Consider the following 17,500-nt stretch of genomic DNA (forward strand, 5'->3'; position numbering starts at 1 on the left):
CTGTTTCTATATAGCAGGTCTCTTTAATGGTCTGACACACATTCATGCACAACAGTGTGTTTTGACCTTTTGTAGAACCCAATAATGAATCATTATTCCCAAAGACTCCTCACAATAATATCTGCTCATCAAAATATAATAAAACTTGATTATGTCATAACTTCCCAATAATGTAATACATTTTTACATCAATGGAAGGCTATTACAAAAACATTCTACAACTTTGTTTTACACAAGTGCCTATTGACAAGATTCCCACATCACTCAACTTTATGTGCAGCCATAGTCACAGATGGCTGAGGTGGTTACTTGCGTCCAAACTAGACATTGCTGTACCATATGGCTCCTGATTGTCTTCACAAATTATTGCAGTGTTTTACTAGGGGCAGTCAGTCATTTCACCACACCTAACAGTCATTTGTTACATTTGAGACTGCTTCGAGTGCACTGACTGGAGTGTGCTACAGAATGGAGAGGACTTAGAGGAGGTCACACATTGCACAACTGACTACCTCGGAGATAATGAAGATCAGTAGTTTTACTCAAAGTACTTGTGCATGTAGGCTATGGAAAATTGGTCAAATCTAGCAAGTAGGAAAGTGAATGACGTGAAAGTAAGACATTCAAAAGGCCAACGAAAGTTAAGGTTGCTTTTGATAGTACAAATACTTACAAAACTGGTGCTCTAAATAGTGATTCTGTTGTCTTTGAAAAGTTCTCTTATTGACGCATTGAACTGCAATTTGGATTAACACCTGCTTTTACAAGGCGGAAGTATTTAGGCGCAGAAAAGACTTGCGCTTTCAGGAGCAGTCTTTGTACATACCGCGGAATACATAATTAAGCGATCTTTACGCTTACATCTGGCCCTCACTCTCTTGAGCACCTCACCATGCACACAGAACTACAGGCCAGTCCCGGCCCTGTCACTGCAAGTGTCTCATGCTTGATCACACTCAAGCACACTGTGGATTTTTTTATTTAATTCATATAGTATATTTAGTATTTAGTCTTGTTAGTTTTTCTTATCTTCTACTGTCTCTATTGTACAGTGGAGTTTTGTTATATGTTTATACTTATATTTACCATTTCTGCTGTAAGTGCATGTTGTGTGTGATGTCTGTATGCTACTGAGACCTTGAATTTCCCCTTGGGGATCAATAAAGTATCTATTTATCTATCTATCTATCTATCTATCTATTTAGAATGAAAACTGGGAGGGAGGGATATATATATATATATATATATATATATATATATATATAGAGAGAGAGAGAGAGAGAGAGAGATAAAGGAAGCTTTAGTTAGCCCCGACGCTAGGTAATGAAGGCAAGCTTTCAAGCCCTGAGTCACAGGAGGCAGGGTAAAAAGCCCTGAGTCACAGGAGGCAGGGTAAAAAGCCGAGTTACAGGAGGCAGGGTAAAAAGCCGAGGTAATTAGCATGTTTGAGTTTTTTCTGCATAGATTCTGCCGCCGCCACGTGTGTTTCTCAAGGGTGTCATCTGGAGTGGTGCGGTGAGAGCTTGTGCTTCATGTTGCATCTTATTTGTCTATCTCTTTTCAGTCTCTTTTGATCTGTCTCTTTCACTACCTCTATTTTCCTCTCCACCTCTCTCTCTCTCTCTCTCTCTCTCTGTTCTTCTCTGCCTCTTCCTTCCCCCTCACTATCTACCCCCCTCACTACCTCTATTTTTCTCCCCCTCTCTTTCTCTCCCCATCTCTCTCTCTCTCTCTCTCTGTCCTTCTCTGACTTTTCCTTCCCCCTCACTGTCCACCCCTCCCTCACTACCTCTATTTTTCTCCCCATCTCTCTCTCTCTCTCTATCTCTGCCCCCCCCCTCCCCGGTTCCTCCATGTGTGTTGTATGAGGCTGCTGTGCTCATCTCTGCCTGGAAGGGAGACATCTGCCAGGAGCACACACATGCACAGCTGCCACCATAAACATGTTTAACTATGCAGGGGGAGCGGTATGGAAATAGTGTGGTGTGGAGGGTTGTGATGCGGTGTGGTGTGGTGCGGTGCAGTCCCTCAAGCTTGCAGTTCATGTATTAATTACGGGGAATGCTTTTCTGAAAGTGCACAGATGTCACTGAAGATTGCATGCCTTTCATGTCTCGTGTGTTGAAGAGGTGAACATTGCCTTTTGGTCTTACTTCAAGGGTGACAAAAAATACTGTAAAAGAACAAGACTGAAAAGGAAGAGTCAAGGGCAAGACAAGTCTTCATTAGGAGGTGAAGAGCACCGATTACAAATGGAAGTGGAGCAGGTGAAGGTAGAGGCCAGGCTGTGGAGAGGCTTTGACCATGCCCTGATAGAGAAAAAGGGGCCGTGCCGTGTTGAGTAATGCAGAACAGGTGCCTGCGGTTTTTCATCCATTTTCACGTGTCAAGGACCACTTATCTAGCACCATGGAACACACAGAGGCATAACCAAATGAGCCAACGCCATTGAAGCAAGATGTAATGGCTTAGAATAAATGGCGAACCGAAACATCACTAAGGTAGCGAGGAGAATGCTTATGTACTTGAGAACAGAAGGTGAGATTTAATTCTGACCTGGTCGTGCCAGAGACCATTGAGATATTTAGATGGATGCTTAAGATTTAGGAAAGCATTAGTAGGGCCTGTTTTCTGTCGATACAGAAGACCGTTTAGAATGCAACCCTCTCAGGGTTTCTGGCTCGTCCAGGCAAAACAGCTGAACCTGTGCCAGTAAAGTTTAGTCAACTACTGTAGTCACGAAACTTCTATCAGATGGAGTATGACAATGAGAGAATGGGATGGAGAGAGAGAGAGAGAATAGATAACCAATGAAAGATTGTATTTGCCTTGTTACTCTTTGTACTCCTTTAAATCATTCCATTTGTGGACTAGCTTATGAAATAGGTTGGTTTATTTTATTGAGTTGTTCTAGAATAGAATTTGTATTGCAAAATGAGTTTTCTACTGCTGAGGTTAAATAGACTGAATACAACTAATGGGACAGCCTGTTCTTCAGTGCACCTGGGCAACATTGGGCAACTGATATGGTGGATACCAGGGCTCCTTACTTGCCAGGAATATTGCAAATTGAAGTTGCATGATGAAACCTGTTTGGCTGATGATCTAGAGCATTTTTTGCAAATGCATTGAAATCACATACACAATACGTTCAGAGATCTGGATGTGATATTAGTAACATGAAATGTAAGATATAGCTACACTGTAGCCCTTCCTGTGATATTTGAAGACCTTCATCAATAGTATTTCTTTACTCTGTGTCCAGACAAAAAGTTCACAGTGTCCAGACAAAAAGTTCACATTGTCCTCAGTGTAGAACAAATTGGAGATCTTGAGAGGCATAATCACAGACAAAATTATTGATCAGCTAGTAATTGATACTGATATATCCATCCTGTCCACATACAGCTGTGTTCGTCCTTGTCTGTCCTACCATGGATATGGCCGTGGTCAGATACAGTGCAGGTCCTAATTAGACTGTGGATGAGTTTGGAAAGACTCTGAGATAATCACTCATAATGTCACCTTCAAATCCCTGCTAGATTACAGTTATGGCACTCCATACACACCACTACACAATTTCTCTCATGCTTGTTTTGGGAGTTGAGTTTTGATTGACAAGAATGAAAATCTTATTCTGGGCAATGTCATGTGACCTTGTGTTGACTTTGTAAGCTCCCGGACGGATACCCATGAACACACAACCATGTTGAGGTGGTTAGCCAAAGATACACCAGGCCCCATGATGGCGGCAGGATGTTTACTGTTTTTATAATAAGCTTTATTTGTATAGCACCTTTCATACACAGAATGCAGCTCAAAGTGCTTTACATTTGAAGCATGTAACAAAATCAGTCAGTCAGTCATTATCAATCACATTTCTTCATTGCTGGGGCCGTTTATGATCCACTCAGCAACATATCAAAAATATAGAAAATGACATGTCATAAGACTGGCAGCCTTAACCCTCTTACCCCCCACAAGCACGCCATATGGCAACTGTGGCAAGGAAAAACTCCCATATTCCAGGAAGAAACCTTGAGCAAACCTGACTTAATAGGGGGAGCACATCTGCTTCTGGCTGGCTGCGCCCTCCAATAGCAACAGATGTAGAATAATCTGAAAAAGTAGTCTACAGGATAAGACGAGTTAACTAAAAGCTTTCCTGTACAGGTATGTTTTCAGATCTTTTTTAAAAATATTTACTGAACTCGCCTGCTTGATGTACAGAGGCAGGGTGTTCCATAGTTTGGGGGCATAATGGATAAAAGCAGCTTCTCCACTTTGTTTGTGGAGCACTTTGGGTACGATTAAAAGATTAGAATTGGATGATCGATCTAAGTTTCCTTTGTGGTTGATAAGATATTAAAAGCTCAGAGATATATGAAGGTGCTATGCCATTCAGAGCTTTGTAAGTAATTAACATAACCTTAAAATCAATTCTATAGGAAATAGGGAGCCAGTGCAGTTCAGCCAACACAGGGGTGATGTGTTCTCTCTTCTTAGTCTTAGTTAAAAGTCTAGCCGCAGAGTTCTGTATGAGTGCCAATTTCTTTAGATGTTTTTTGGGAAGACCAGTGAAAAGTGCATTGCAGTAGTCTAACCTGCTAGTGATAAAGGCGTGAATTAGTTTTTCTGCATCTTGTTGAGTTAAAAAGGGCCGCACTTTGGCAATGTTTCTCAAGTGGAAATACGCTGTTTGAGTAACTTTACTGATATGGGGCTTAAAAATTAACTCTGCATCTAAGATGACACCGAGGCTTGTTACTTTTGGTTTGACCTTGTGTGCCAAGTTCCCCAGATTACTAAGAACAATATCTCGCTTTAGTTTTGGTCCAACCAAAAGTACCTCTGTTTTGTCATCATTTAGTTTCAGAACATTTTTGCTCATCCGCTGATTAATGGAGGTTAGGCATGCAGTGAGGGAGCAAAGGCCATCTGGGTTAGTTGGCTCCACAGAAATATACAATTGGGTATCATCTGCGTAGCTATGGAAGTTTACATTATGCTGACTTATGACGTTTCCCAATGGAAGCATATATAGGGAAAATAGCAGGGGACCAAGGCAGCTCCCCTGGGCCACACCAAAAGTCAAGTCATGTTTTTGTACCCTATTTCTCACTCTCTCCAGGCTAATGTTACCCTGTCTTCGAGAGTTCATAGTGTCTAAAAGGAGACAGGGAAATGCTTGTTGGGTACGGCCTGGAAAAATTCCTGAATAATCGTAGCGATGCATAATTGATGACAGTGACCTGGAATGAAACGGTGTTATAAATATCCAGAAATGTTGCCGAGTCTGACTGGCTGTGCTGTGCAGAAAGCTCGTCCTGAGGCTAGATGGATGAAGTGTGGGGGGGGGGGGGCATATATTGGGTGAGGATTGTGTGTGTGTGTGGGGGGGGGGGGGGGCTGATAAATGGATGAAACAAAAAGTAAACGCACTCTCAAGCTTTAACTCTTTAATTTTTAAGAAAGCATATTACAAGACGAATGCGTTTTGGCCTAAGCTGTCTTCAGTGTCTTACCGAGGATAGGACAAGTTGTTGCTTAAGCAGGTAAGATGTGACGTCAGCTAATTGCCAAATTGGCACAGGACTGAATGGAGAAAAGAACAAGATCACAAACTCAAATGATACTCAAACTTATAACAGAATAAAAACATATAATAAAAATAAAACTTAAATAAATAAAAAAATAGACAAAAAAAATAGACTATTTCTTGCCTGGTGGGGCAGATAAATGAAATGAGGAATGGTTGAGTGGACAGGAAGGATAGTAACATGGAGGTGTTTTTGAGAAAGAGAGAATATTTAATGAGAGTTGTGTTTGTGATGGAGCGAGAGATGGAGAAAGTGAGGGTGTTTGTGAAAAAAAAGTGAAGGAGAAAGAGAGAGAGAGGCATATCTGATGAATGCATCTGCCTCCACTGAATCAGTGTAGCGATCTGCAGCATCTCACTAAACTCTCCGCCCTGCACATTATCTCAGTGGGCACGGCTGATTGGCTCGCCAGCACGCTGCGGCAGAGCTGTGGGCAAGGTGTAAATCCTGCCAATGCACACTATGCAGGTGTGCAAATCAGACTGGGACTGTGGGATGCTATACAGGGCAGAGTGCTTGAGGAGAGAAAGAGAGAGAGAGGGAGATTAAGAAGAAAAGAAAGTGTGTGTGTGTGTGAGAGAGAGAGAGAGAGAGAACGAGAGAAACCCAGAGAGAGAGAGAGAGTTATAATATATTTCACATATTTATTCCAAAGTAGACACTGTTCATTCCCTAGAGAGAAATAGTGCTGCCTCCAGACAGTTTTTAACAGTCATGTTTATTTGCGAGTTTGCTTTATGTGTGTGTGTGTGTGTGTCTGTGTCTGTGTCTGTGTGTGTGTGTGTGTGTGTCTGTGTTTGCACATTTATTTTGCAGCTTTCCTCCAGAGCAAGTAAATCTCTCTCTCAGCCACGCCACCGGTTGCACAGAGCCCAAACTCACATTGCTCACAGTGCAGCTGCTATGCCTTGCCTTTATGAAGACTGCTACTCTGCCGCCGCTGTTTTCCTCCTAGTGCCTCAGTCCGACACTGTGGAGTTATATAGCAGATACTGAAACTGTTTGCTTGATGAGATGCAAACTTGATGGCTATGTTTTTTTTTTTTTTTATTGTGTTTCATAGTAATGATATTGTTTCTCTTATCAGATGATTTTTTCGAAGTTTTGTCAGTAGAACTTTCTGGCGAGACTTTTGGATTTATGGATCTTTGGACCAAAATCTATGCTGCCATTTTGTTTCCACTGCTGGAGAGCCTTGTGTTGCCTCAGCTGTGTGTGTGTTTTTTTCTTCACAAAACGCCCCTCTTGCTCCCTCCCTGGGCGCTCTGAAGTCTTCGACTGCGGCTTTTATGCATTGGCTGCTAATCACTTAGATAATTATGCTGCCGAATATCAGTGGCGGTTCCATGCGTATCTGTCGACTCTAAGGTTCCATGAAGGGAACCCGCTTAGCGGATCTCGCGGTGTGGCAGCGCAGCGGGCATTAACTGACTCGTGGAGCGCGATGGGAGGCGAGTTTGGGACCGGAGTGCCACTCCATAATTGGTTCTGCTGAAGATCAATAGGAGCTAATTGCTTAAGTTTGCCTTGATAACAGCTCTGTTTTGTTAAACGTTGAAATATTTACTAAAACAGCTTTTTTCCTCTCCTCTCACTGTAACAGGTCTCAGACAGTTTAAATTACACTGTTTAAGTAAGGGATAATGTATAGAACGCCGGTCATTATTGGGAAAATAAGTCCCGACAGGGCGAACCGGTCTTGTTCCGCCCTGAAGGGACATATTTTACCAATAATGGCCGGCGTTCTATACATTATCCCGCTTATTACACGGTTTGCCAAACCGAAACAATAAACTCCCCACGATATGACTCTTTAGCCTACATAGCCTAGGCTATAGCCTATTTGTTACCGTTTCATCGTGGCTTTTGCAGAGAAACAAATAGTTCGCAACAGCACACGCTGAACTTGAATCAAACATTCTTTAGAACACAGCTGATCAACCGTCCGCTTTCACTTTTGAATGATGTTCCAGTGATATGAAAAATGTGAAATAGAAGCACAAAACCCATTTTCCTTGACAGCGGTCTGTTATACTTAGCAACGGTCTGTTATTGAGAATTAGCAGACCACCGAACGTTGGGAAGGCCCATTCAAGTGAATGGAGCATTCTTCAGCATTATGAAGAGCCGTGTAATAAAACAGTTTAAAAAACACGATACACACACACACACACACACACACACACACACACTCTCTCTCTCTCTCTCTCACAAATGCACATGCACTCCCACACAGTCACACACCTTACCACTGGCGTAATGCCACGGAGAGGGAGAGGCTACAGGGTTCATCTATGTAATGCACTTAGTGCAGGTAATTTTATTATCTGTTCTTGCCCCCCCCCCCCCACCCCGTTTGAATGAGCTGCTGCTCTGTTTGCGCGTTGTCACTACTGTAAAAGGTAAAGGCCCAATTAAAATGCTAATTTGGTTCCATTAGCACTGACACAGCAGCACTCATCACCCAGGGCTAGTGCTGACTCTCTGGGCTGCCAGCTCTCTTCATCACCACCACCACCGCCCCCACCCCAACATACACACACACATACACTCATGGAGGAGCAGGTAGCCATCCCCCCTGTGCATGCAGCCGATGAGTTTTACGGGGTGTTAAGGTGCCCCTCTGCCTGGTGTCAGTAGAACGATGCGTCTCTCTTGCAGGGCGTCACATTGGTTGTGTGCAGGTCACATTTTCTCCACCACCAGAACTGTTTTGTCTCTTTTTTTATTTTGAGAGAGAAAGTGAGAGATTTGGAAAAAGAGAGAGAGTTGGAGAGAGAGAGAAAGAGTCGGCCAACCATTCTATTGTGTATGTAAGGGATGGGGCATGAGGGCAAAATGCTTGAGTCATGCCTCTCTCTTTGTTTACTTCTGTCACTAATCTGACTGGCTGGATTCCTTTCTACTTGTGAAAGTATAATCCTGCTGTTCAGAGATGCACCTGTAGAGGAACAGTGAAGCCTAGTGTGTTGACTAAGGGGTGCAAGGCTCCTGTAGTTTCTCTTCTCCTAATGCACAATTTAAAAAGCACCCTGCCGTGCATTATGGGAATTTAGTTTCACAGCAAAGCAATCGGCTGATTAGACCACTAAATTACCCCAACAAAATAGAATAAGTTAAACACTGTCTGTGAGGAAATGCAAGTAGATCATGTGCTGTAAATTGAATTTTTAGAAAATCTGCTCAAATCTGCACAGGAGGCTACAGCTACACATCAGTTTACTTTTGTTGAAGTTTATCTTTGTCCTGACTTGAACTAGTCTTGGAGGGAATCCAGCTAGAATACACAGTGAGCACAGTCAGACTCGCTGAGGAAGAACAAATCAAAGTCTCTCCTACATTCACCCTCCTTCACACACACACACACACACACACACACACACACACACACACACACACACACACACACACACACACACACACACACACACACAAACACAGACAGACAGAGCGTAACAGATACTGGTGTATCTATTGAGAGGTACACAATGATTGCATTGGGGGTAGGTTGGCAAAGCAGAGGCAATTACCTGCTATAGCTGCCCCAGTGTAATTGTCTAATCATCGGTGCTCCAGATTGCTGGGATGCTCTCCAGCGGGGGTCTTCGTGTCCGTAAGCTATCCTTTCTTTTGTTGCACGAGTGGCAGCAATTAGGAATGTGCATGCACACACACACTCACACACACACACACACACACACACACAGACAAACTCACGCGCACATACAGTACAATTCCAACCTCTGAGGGGCCCTCCAGGACTCTTAAGCTATGTTGCCTTTATGCTGATTATGTGTCTCAAGGTTTTTGGATGCATTGTTCGATACTGAAACGGACAGAGAGGGTTGCAGACTTAAGCGCAGAGGGCTGACCACATATAGTATAGTATATTACAGATGCACTTTTACCTCAGCATGTTCGCTGAATAAGCTAGCAAATGTGCCTTGATGTTGACCTCGATGTTGTTGTAGTAACTTTGATGAGCTATAGATTAAATTGATCTAAAGGTGTGAGCCAGGTGGAAGGTTGTGTGTTTTTACAGTAATACCATAATGTGCTTTTTGATGTGTGTAAAATGAAGGTGGTGCCTTTCATCTTAGATATAAAACATTTGTGATTAATCAGTAAACAGCTTCAAACCATTGGCCCCCGCAGGTTGACAGTTGTAATATTAATGTTGATATTAATCACATGCTAATGGTAATATGTCCCAAGCAACTGCATGTAAATGTTGGGGAGGTGTCACGGCAAAATTATGAAAATATTTCCTCAAAATTGATGGCCCATGAACACTGTTTAAAAATAAAACTGGTTACTTAGCAACACCTGCTTGCTGACTATCAATTCAGAACTCTCCAAAGACGATAGCAGATACAGTCACCTATGGCTACCACCCACAAACTCCCACAGACATCAAACATCAACAGACCATCACAGATCATCAAGTATATCAAGTGCCATCACGTGTCCACATCTGCACCTTTACAGTTCTTCATCACCTTTTTACCTGCATAAACTCTCTCATGCAGGTTTCCATGACATTCACACCACTAATTTTGCCAATGTCTCTCCCCTTCCTGTAAAAAGAAGCTCTTGGGTAAGCAAGCAGAAAACAGATCAGTATCCCTATGAACAAACTCATAGAGTTCTCGTATAGTTCTGTAGTTCTCCAGTGGTTATGCTTTAGATGCTGGTTCTGTTCTGTTCTCCATCCGGTTCTCCTGTGGTTATGCTTTAGACTCTGGTTCTGCGCTGTTCAGACTATTTTCTTTTTCCTCTCTGATTATGTTCACCCCAGTAGACAGCTTGTTCACTGATTGTGTTCCTAGTAGATCCATAGTAACACCATATCAAAAAGTTTGTTCATCCGTTCTTCTTAACTGACCTGATTCCATCTGTATTTCTCAACAAATCTGTGTTTTTCTTCTTCTCTACAGAATGGCGAGGCCTCCCTCTTCGAGGTGAACATCCGCTATGTTGGAGGCTTGCTGTCTGCCTACTACCTAACTGGAGCAGAGGTAAGAGGAATCCGCATCTGTTACACATGGTATTCTGTGTGAATCTATGCCCCTCTTTACTAAGAGTCAGATGAGCAGTTAAAGTGATGGATGAATAGTGATAAAAAATCCCATTTCAAAGGCATGAAATGTTAAATCCCTGCCCCTGTCCATTGGTATGCACACAGTCTTATACTTAAACTCTTACACACACACAAACGCGTGCTCATGCACACACATATACACATACACACACACACACACACACACACACACACACACACACACACACACACACACACACACACCTCTCCTCTCTCTGTAGCTGTCTTTCATACACATACATTCTCTATTTCTTTCTCTCACAGATGTGTGTGAGTCTTTCTTTTGACAGTAGCCTTCATATGGTGTGTGTGTCTGTGTGTGTGTGTGTGTGTGTGTGTGTGTCTGTCTGTGTGTGTGTGTGTGTGTGTGTCTGTATGGAGGTGTGTGTGTTAGTATGGGTGTGTGGGTGTATGGCACTTAGTGATTTGACAGGGTTTTAATGTGTGTATGGTGTTCAGTGTCTCGTCAAATGCAGATTCAGAGTCTTCATTTAAGTGCACAGAGTAGTAAAAGGCTTAAGTACACAGCTTCATCAGTGTCTGAGTGTCAGATAGATTAGATAGATAGATAGTGTAAACAAGTAATAAACGTACAGCAGCAGCAGCAACAACAACAACAACAACAACAACAACAACAACAAATCTATAACAGCTACTAGAGATATGGCCGAGGCGTCAGTGCCCTGCTGATATGGCATAGTGCTGTGCCTATCCATCCACCCACGCGCCAGCCAGATTATCTGCCCAGCCGTCTGTGTGCTATCGGCTTTCCTTCTCGCTGGATGCCCTCTGGTCCCTGGCAGGATATTGTGTCTGTTTGGGCAGAGCACAGCCGAGCAGAGTTGGACTGCACCGGTCAGGGCTGGTCAGAGCTGGGCTGGACTGGTGTGGACTGGTGTGGACTATGGTCTAAAGTAGCTAAGGAGCGACAGGTCTAAATTGCAGGAGAGGAAGTTGTTTGTTGGGGGTACCAGAGTGGGGGAGGCTACAGAACTCAAGCCTCTTTCCTTCTAATGCACCTCACGCACTCCTTCATCAAGGTCTGATTAACCTCCCCACCCTTTCTCTCATTTTCACTCATCTTCCTGCCCTTCATCTCTCTCTCTCTCTCTCTGCCACTGCTTTTATCCAAACTCGCTTTGGCAAGTCTATGCATATTTATATTGTTTTACTGTTTAAAGGCGACTGACAGGGTAAAATATGCTTCTCTTTCTCTCGCTTATCTTTGTTCCTTCCTTTCTTTTATTCTTTCTTTCTTTCTTTCTTTCTTTCTTTCTTTCTTTCACTTTCTCTCACTCTCTGTCTTTACTTGTGATGGAACACACAGTGTGTGTTACCAAATCAATATATCAATATGGTTTAGGACAGTGTGTATGTGTACAGGGTCGCCAGGAGTACGGCTAGTCCAAAACATTGTGCCCATGTACTATGGTGTGTGAGTGAGTTCTGTGTGTGTGTGTGTGTGTGTGCGCGTGTGTGTGTGTGTGTGTGTGTGTGTGTGTGTGTGTGTGTGTGTGTGTGTGTGTGTGTGTACTTGCACATGCATGTTTGTGTCTGGAAAGGCTCCATCTTGGTGTGTTTGTGTATGTGTGTGTGTGTGTGTATGCGCATTCATATCTGGAAAGGCTCCATCTTGGTGTGTTTGTGTATGTATGTGTGTGTGTGTATGTGCATGTGCATGTGCATGTGCATGTGCATGTGTATGTGTGTATGTGTGTATGTGTGTGTGTGTGTGTGTGTGTGTGTGTGTGTGTGTGTGTGTGTGTGTGTGTGTGTGTGTGTGTGTGTGTGTGTGTTTGCCATTAACATTTATGACTATGCCCTTTCCCGCAGTGCTGGTGTGTGCACCCCAGATGACCATAAATCTGTCCTTGTGGGCCTGTTCCTGTCTCCTGCCTCACTGGGCCATTTTACTGGCCCTATCTACCTGCCCCGACTCTGATGAGGGCAGTAGAATGCGCTTATAGCCCCATGATATCAGCCGGTGGGCGGTTTGTAGCGGTAGATAGTCACACAGTTGCAGGAGGTGATGGGACTGGAGGCTGCCATCGATCACAGTGGCACAAATGAAACGTGTTGACATCAATAACCCAGTCGATGCTGAGTGTTGGCACCAAATGGACCCCCTGTCCCGCAAAGTGGTGCAGCTCTTGCTGATGGCAAAAGGCTCACAGTCAGCGAGCAGGCCACATTGTAGGTTCTGATGGTGCTGAGGTAGGTTTGAAACAATAATTAGAGGATTAGAGGATTGAATGATATCCTTAGCAGTAAGCATCATTGGGCAGTGAAAAGTAGCAAATTGTACACTTAGTGTCCATTCTGATCTTCTATCTCTATAGCTAATACCTGGCTCTAACCCTGGTACAAGACATCATTTTCACCTTGTACCAAACTGTATAGGGAGTTTTTAGCCACATATTCCGTTTTTCTTTAAGCAGTGTATCAGTAGGGTGGTGTTTAGCTGAATATGCGCATCAGTCCTCAGCAGATTTGTATGGAGATGTAATGTATGTTGGAGATTATGTTATGAGCAAGTGAAGAGGTTTAGTGTAGCTTAGTATTCTTCAGAGACTTTTCTGGTTATGTTGTTATTTCAGTAACGACAGCCCTACTGTGATGATCAGTGTTTCTCACCAGGCTTCACTTTCAATCCCAGAGTATTTTGTAGTGCATCACTTGTAGTGCACAACAAATAAATAATGTCATAAAACATTATTCTGATGGAAATACCAAAGAGATAGCATAGCACCTGACATCAAGACGGCTTGTTTATCCCATTACCTCAAAACAAAACAGCATTGCAGCCCTCTCCACCAGTGTGTATTGGACGCCTTATCACCCGACAGCAGGAGCCTCGGGCTCATTAGGTGAAATATGACCTCATAACAGAGTGAAATGGCAGGTCTCAAAAGCGTCATTTGGAAGTTTTGTGACTTTGCCAGGAATCGCTTTCTGGAGCATGCCAAGGTCTGCTCTCCCTATTTGTCTGCAGCCTTTAGACTGAAATAAAGCAGCAAAAGGAAAACACAATGGCGACCGACCCAAGTGTTTTGGGTGGCATTTTCTGCTCTATGGAGCTCTAAGCAATTTGTCCCTCTATTCTTACCATGGCCAGAGATGAGTCACAGATGAGCCACAGGGCCCTTAACATCCTTGAAAGTTTGTGAATTTCAGAAATATAATGCAAGGCCTTTGAACGTTTTTGAAAATAGAAATAGGTCATTAAAAGTGCTTGAATTTATACTTTACACTCTTTTTCATTGCTGTCTTTGAACTTTATTTAAGCCTTATAGTTTTCATTGTAAAAAAAATAACAGTAAGTAACCTTGATTCGTGTCTCAAATTGTGCCAAGTTGGGTCCATGAATTTGAGTGAATCGGGCCCGAAAAGTTATTTTTCAGAAAAGTCATTTTTCTGAAAAGTCCTATTTTCACTTTGTGGAGTGGTGTGTGTGTGTGTGTGTGTGTGTGTGTGTGTGTTCTTTATGTGTCTGTGTGTGTGTCTACATGTATCTTGGTGAGGAATAACGACTGTGTGTGTGTGTGTGTGTGTGTGTGTGTGTGTGTGTGTGTGTGTGTGTGTGTGTGTGTGTTTATGCTTCATGTCCACCCTGCTCCCTGTCTACTGAGTAGAGAGGGCAGAGAAATTCAATCAGCTGTGGGAGAGGATGGTTGCAGGACACGCACAGACATCAGGGAGATGGCGGTGAAGAGAAGGGGAGAAGCACATTCACTCCCCACTCTGCCCCAGGCACAGGCCACTGATTAAGAGCCTCTCTCCTTCTCCTCTCCCGCAGGAGATAAAGGTCCCTCGCCAGCCACCGTAGTCTCAATCCCATCTATCCCTGAACCTGTGATGGCCTTCCTCAGGGCCGCTGTTCTCTTAAGCGCTCAGATCTGCCTGAGAGAGGACTCATTTGCACCCCCCCCCCCCACCCTCACGCTCACTCCAGCAGTTTATTTCACGGCGGTGACCCATTTTTAATTTGGATGTTCCTGCCATGCCATGTTAGGGGATGAAATGACTTTTACACACATTTTTCTCCCTTTCTAGCTCTCTTTCTATCCCTCGCTCTCTCTTTCTACCCTTCTCTCTCTATTTCTTCATGTTGCTGTCTTACAACAATTTTCTGACCACCTCCTTTCATTGAGACAGAAGAAAGATGTCAACCTCTAATGTAGATTGCTGTTAAGTGTCATGTTGTCAGTGTGTGCTTTAGAGGCCTGTGGTATTGGTGAAATGTGACGACGGTTTAGGGGAGACGGTAGTTCTCCTCAGTGGCAGAGGTAAAGGGAGGGCACTAATTAAAGCGTGTTGAGTGTTGAAGTGGTCCCGCCACTGACTATCTTTAAGTAAAAATGTAAACCTATGTCAACGTGCACATACAGTACACACACTTAGGTATAAACACATACGCACATGCACACAAACATACACATATGCACACATGTGCTTATACAACCTGTGTTGTGCATATTTCACAATCCCACACCAGTCTGGGAAGCAGGTGTCTCTTTAAGTGCCGTGAAGTTTACTCCTGCATATTGCTATGCCCACTGGCCATTGCAACACTCATACACAGACACTTACAGTTTATGCATGTCAGAAATGGTCTGTAAGCATTCAGACAACATGGCTATACTTTTGTGTGCCTTGTTGTCATTAAGTACAATTGGTGAGTTAGATATTAAACCCGCTGTATTAAGACTTCTTTATCAAAGCCTACTCCTTTCTCAGTACTGTCTTTCTCGGTCACATTATAGTGTGTGTAGTGTTACTCACAGCAGATTGCGTTCCGTTTTTTCTCCAATTGAAAACAATTGTAATTAAACGGATTTTATCGCTAATGTTTGCTCGCATCACATCCTGTTACGACAGTGTATGTGAGGCTGGCCAATTCATAGTTAGGAGGATGAAACTTTTATGAACAGAAATCAGTACTCCTGGCTTTCACATACCTAGTGGTGAAACATTTAAGTATCATGATAATCATTATACAGACAGTGACCACTTACATGATACGCATGTCAATGTGTTATAGAGTTAGGTTGTTATTTTAAGAGACAGATATACAGTACAGCCTTGAATAAAATTGGCTTGGACATCGGTAAATGCATTGCCATTATTTAGTGATAGGCAGAGGAATAGAGGATAAAGACATAATGGTACAGTATAAAAGCATGTAGGACACAGCAGGCAGATAAGTGCTTTATTCACCAGCAGCAGATTATACCTGCGGCTGCAGCGTATTGAAAATCACAAAAGGCCTGTGACTGACAGGAAGCAGCCGGAAGTAGACTGATTAGCCGTCCCGCTGTCATGTCCCATCAGTGGGAATCACGGAGGCCGGTTGTCCGTCAGTCGTTTATGAATATTCAATGCAAGTGCTTATGGTTAATTAGTCTCCTCCCCATCCATATCTTCCATGATCTATATTATGCTGTCACATTGCTCCTCTCTCTGTCTCTTTCTGTCAGTGAGGTACATCAGCCTCTTTCCTTCCCTTCCACTCTGTCTCTCTCTCTCTCTGTTTTCGTGGGTGTATTGTGTCAGTCTGGTGTGTCTGCTGTAGTCCACGCTTCTCTGACAGGATTCTGCTCTCCTCATTAGCGAGGCTGTGAATCTTCGCTAAGAGGGTTTTGAGATCTAAGCCACACAGCACCACAGCATACGCTAGGCACAAAGACAGGCCCAAACAGGGGGAAAAGACCAGCAACCTGTGAGTTGTTTTGGATTAGTTTACTTCATCACACCCACCCCTCCACCCTCCGCTTCCAATCTCGGTCTCCAACACAAAAGCAAATTGAATTGGGCAGATTGTAATGCGACTGCTAATGAGACGAGCCCAGTGAAATCATGGTCCTTTGCTTCCCGTTTGTCTTCTTTTGTTTGCGTTAGACTCTTTGTCTGCTCTCCGTCAACACTAGGCCATCTGCGCTCCAAGGCCTCATTAAGCGAGACCCGTCTCTCCCCAACATCCCTCTATTTCTCTTCATCCCTCCCTCCATCTCTCCTCTGTTTGGCCCCGAATGTCGATGATGCATCAGGCTCGCCATGTTTTAGGGCTGTTACCAGCCCCCTTAGGGGAGCTGCTTGAGAGGACTCATAGCCCACTGAGAAAGACGAGCAACTTTGTCCTCTCTGAACCGTTGTTAGCAAAGGCCCTTAATTGGCCAGGCACTGAGCACATTTTGACCAGTCAGAGTCTCTATCTCTCTCTCTCTCTCTCTCTCTCTCTCTCTCTCTCTAGAGATGTGTGATCTGACCAGCTTTGGATGCCCTCTTTTTAGTTACCCCAGTGGTACCGAGGCCGTTGCCAGCTAGCACAAAAGCTGTTCATTACTGTTTTAGGATTTTGAACATGTTTCCAGCATGGTTATATGAAGAAAGAGGGAGAGGCAGTAGAACAGTCATAAAAGATGAGATAGGAGAGCTATCAAGGGAGAGAAGCCTGTGCGTTAACTTCTCACACAACCCGCTGTGTAGACGCAGTGTATATCATGCTGAGAATCAGGCCGTATGTTTTTATATACGCCATAAAACTATATTGAGTACAATGTCGTGCCATTCATAATTAAGAAACTGGACCGTAACTGGCTGTCTGATGGCATGACATAGATCTTTGTTTGTGGGTTAAAGACCCAGCCTTTTAATGGAGCAGGTCGGTATTGATCGTCATAGCTATCCGCCACAATCAATGGCTTCTTGGAAAAGTCTCATCCCCAACGGCTGTGGGTTTGTGGTTGATTTGTCTGTACCCTGGTAAAAGGTGCTCAATAGCAGAAACATTGGTCCTATT

The 17,500-nt window shown here is 43.5% G+C and overlaps 1 protein-coding gene across 2 annotated transcripts in view; it reads left to right on the forward strand.

Moving 5' to 3' along the window:
- LOC143119152 (mannosyl-oligosaccharide 1,2-alpha-mannosidase IA) overlaps positions 1 to 17,500 on the forward strand; it is a 198,983-nt gene that overhangs the window by 137,648 nt on the left and 43,835 nt on the right. For both annotated transcript variants that reach the window (XM_076280442.1, XM_076280443.1), the window contains exon 4: positions 10,538 to 10,618. In XM_076280442.1, the coding sequence (XP_076136557.1) occupies positions 10,538 to 10,618 (81 nt within the window). The remainder of the gene's footprint in view (positions 1 to 10,537; positions 10,619 to 17,500) is intronic.

The sequence above is a fragment of the Alosa pseudoharengus genome, unplaced genomic scaffold, assembly GCF_046254945.1.
Source record: "Alosa pseudoharengus isolate Yale_2024_CS ecotype anadromous, Long Island Sound unplaced genomic scaffold, YU_APseudo_1.1 YU_APseudo_1.1_scf_12, whole genome shotgun sequence".
In the NCBI taxonomy this organism is placed as follows: domain Eukaryota; kingdom Metazoa; phylum Chordata; class Actinopteri; order Clupeiformes; family Clupeidae; genus Alosa; species Alosa pseudoharengus.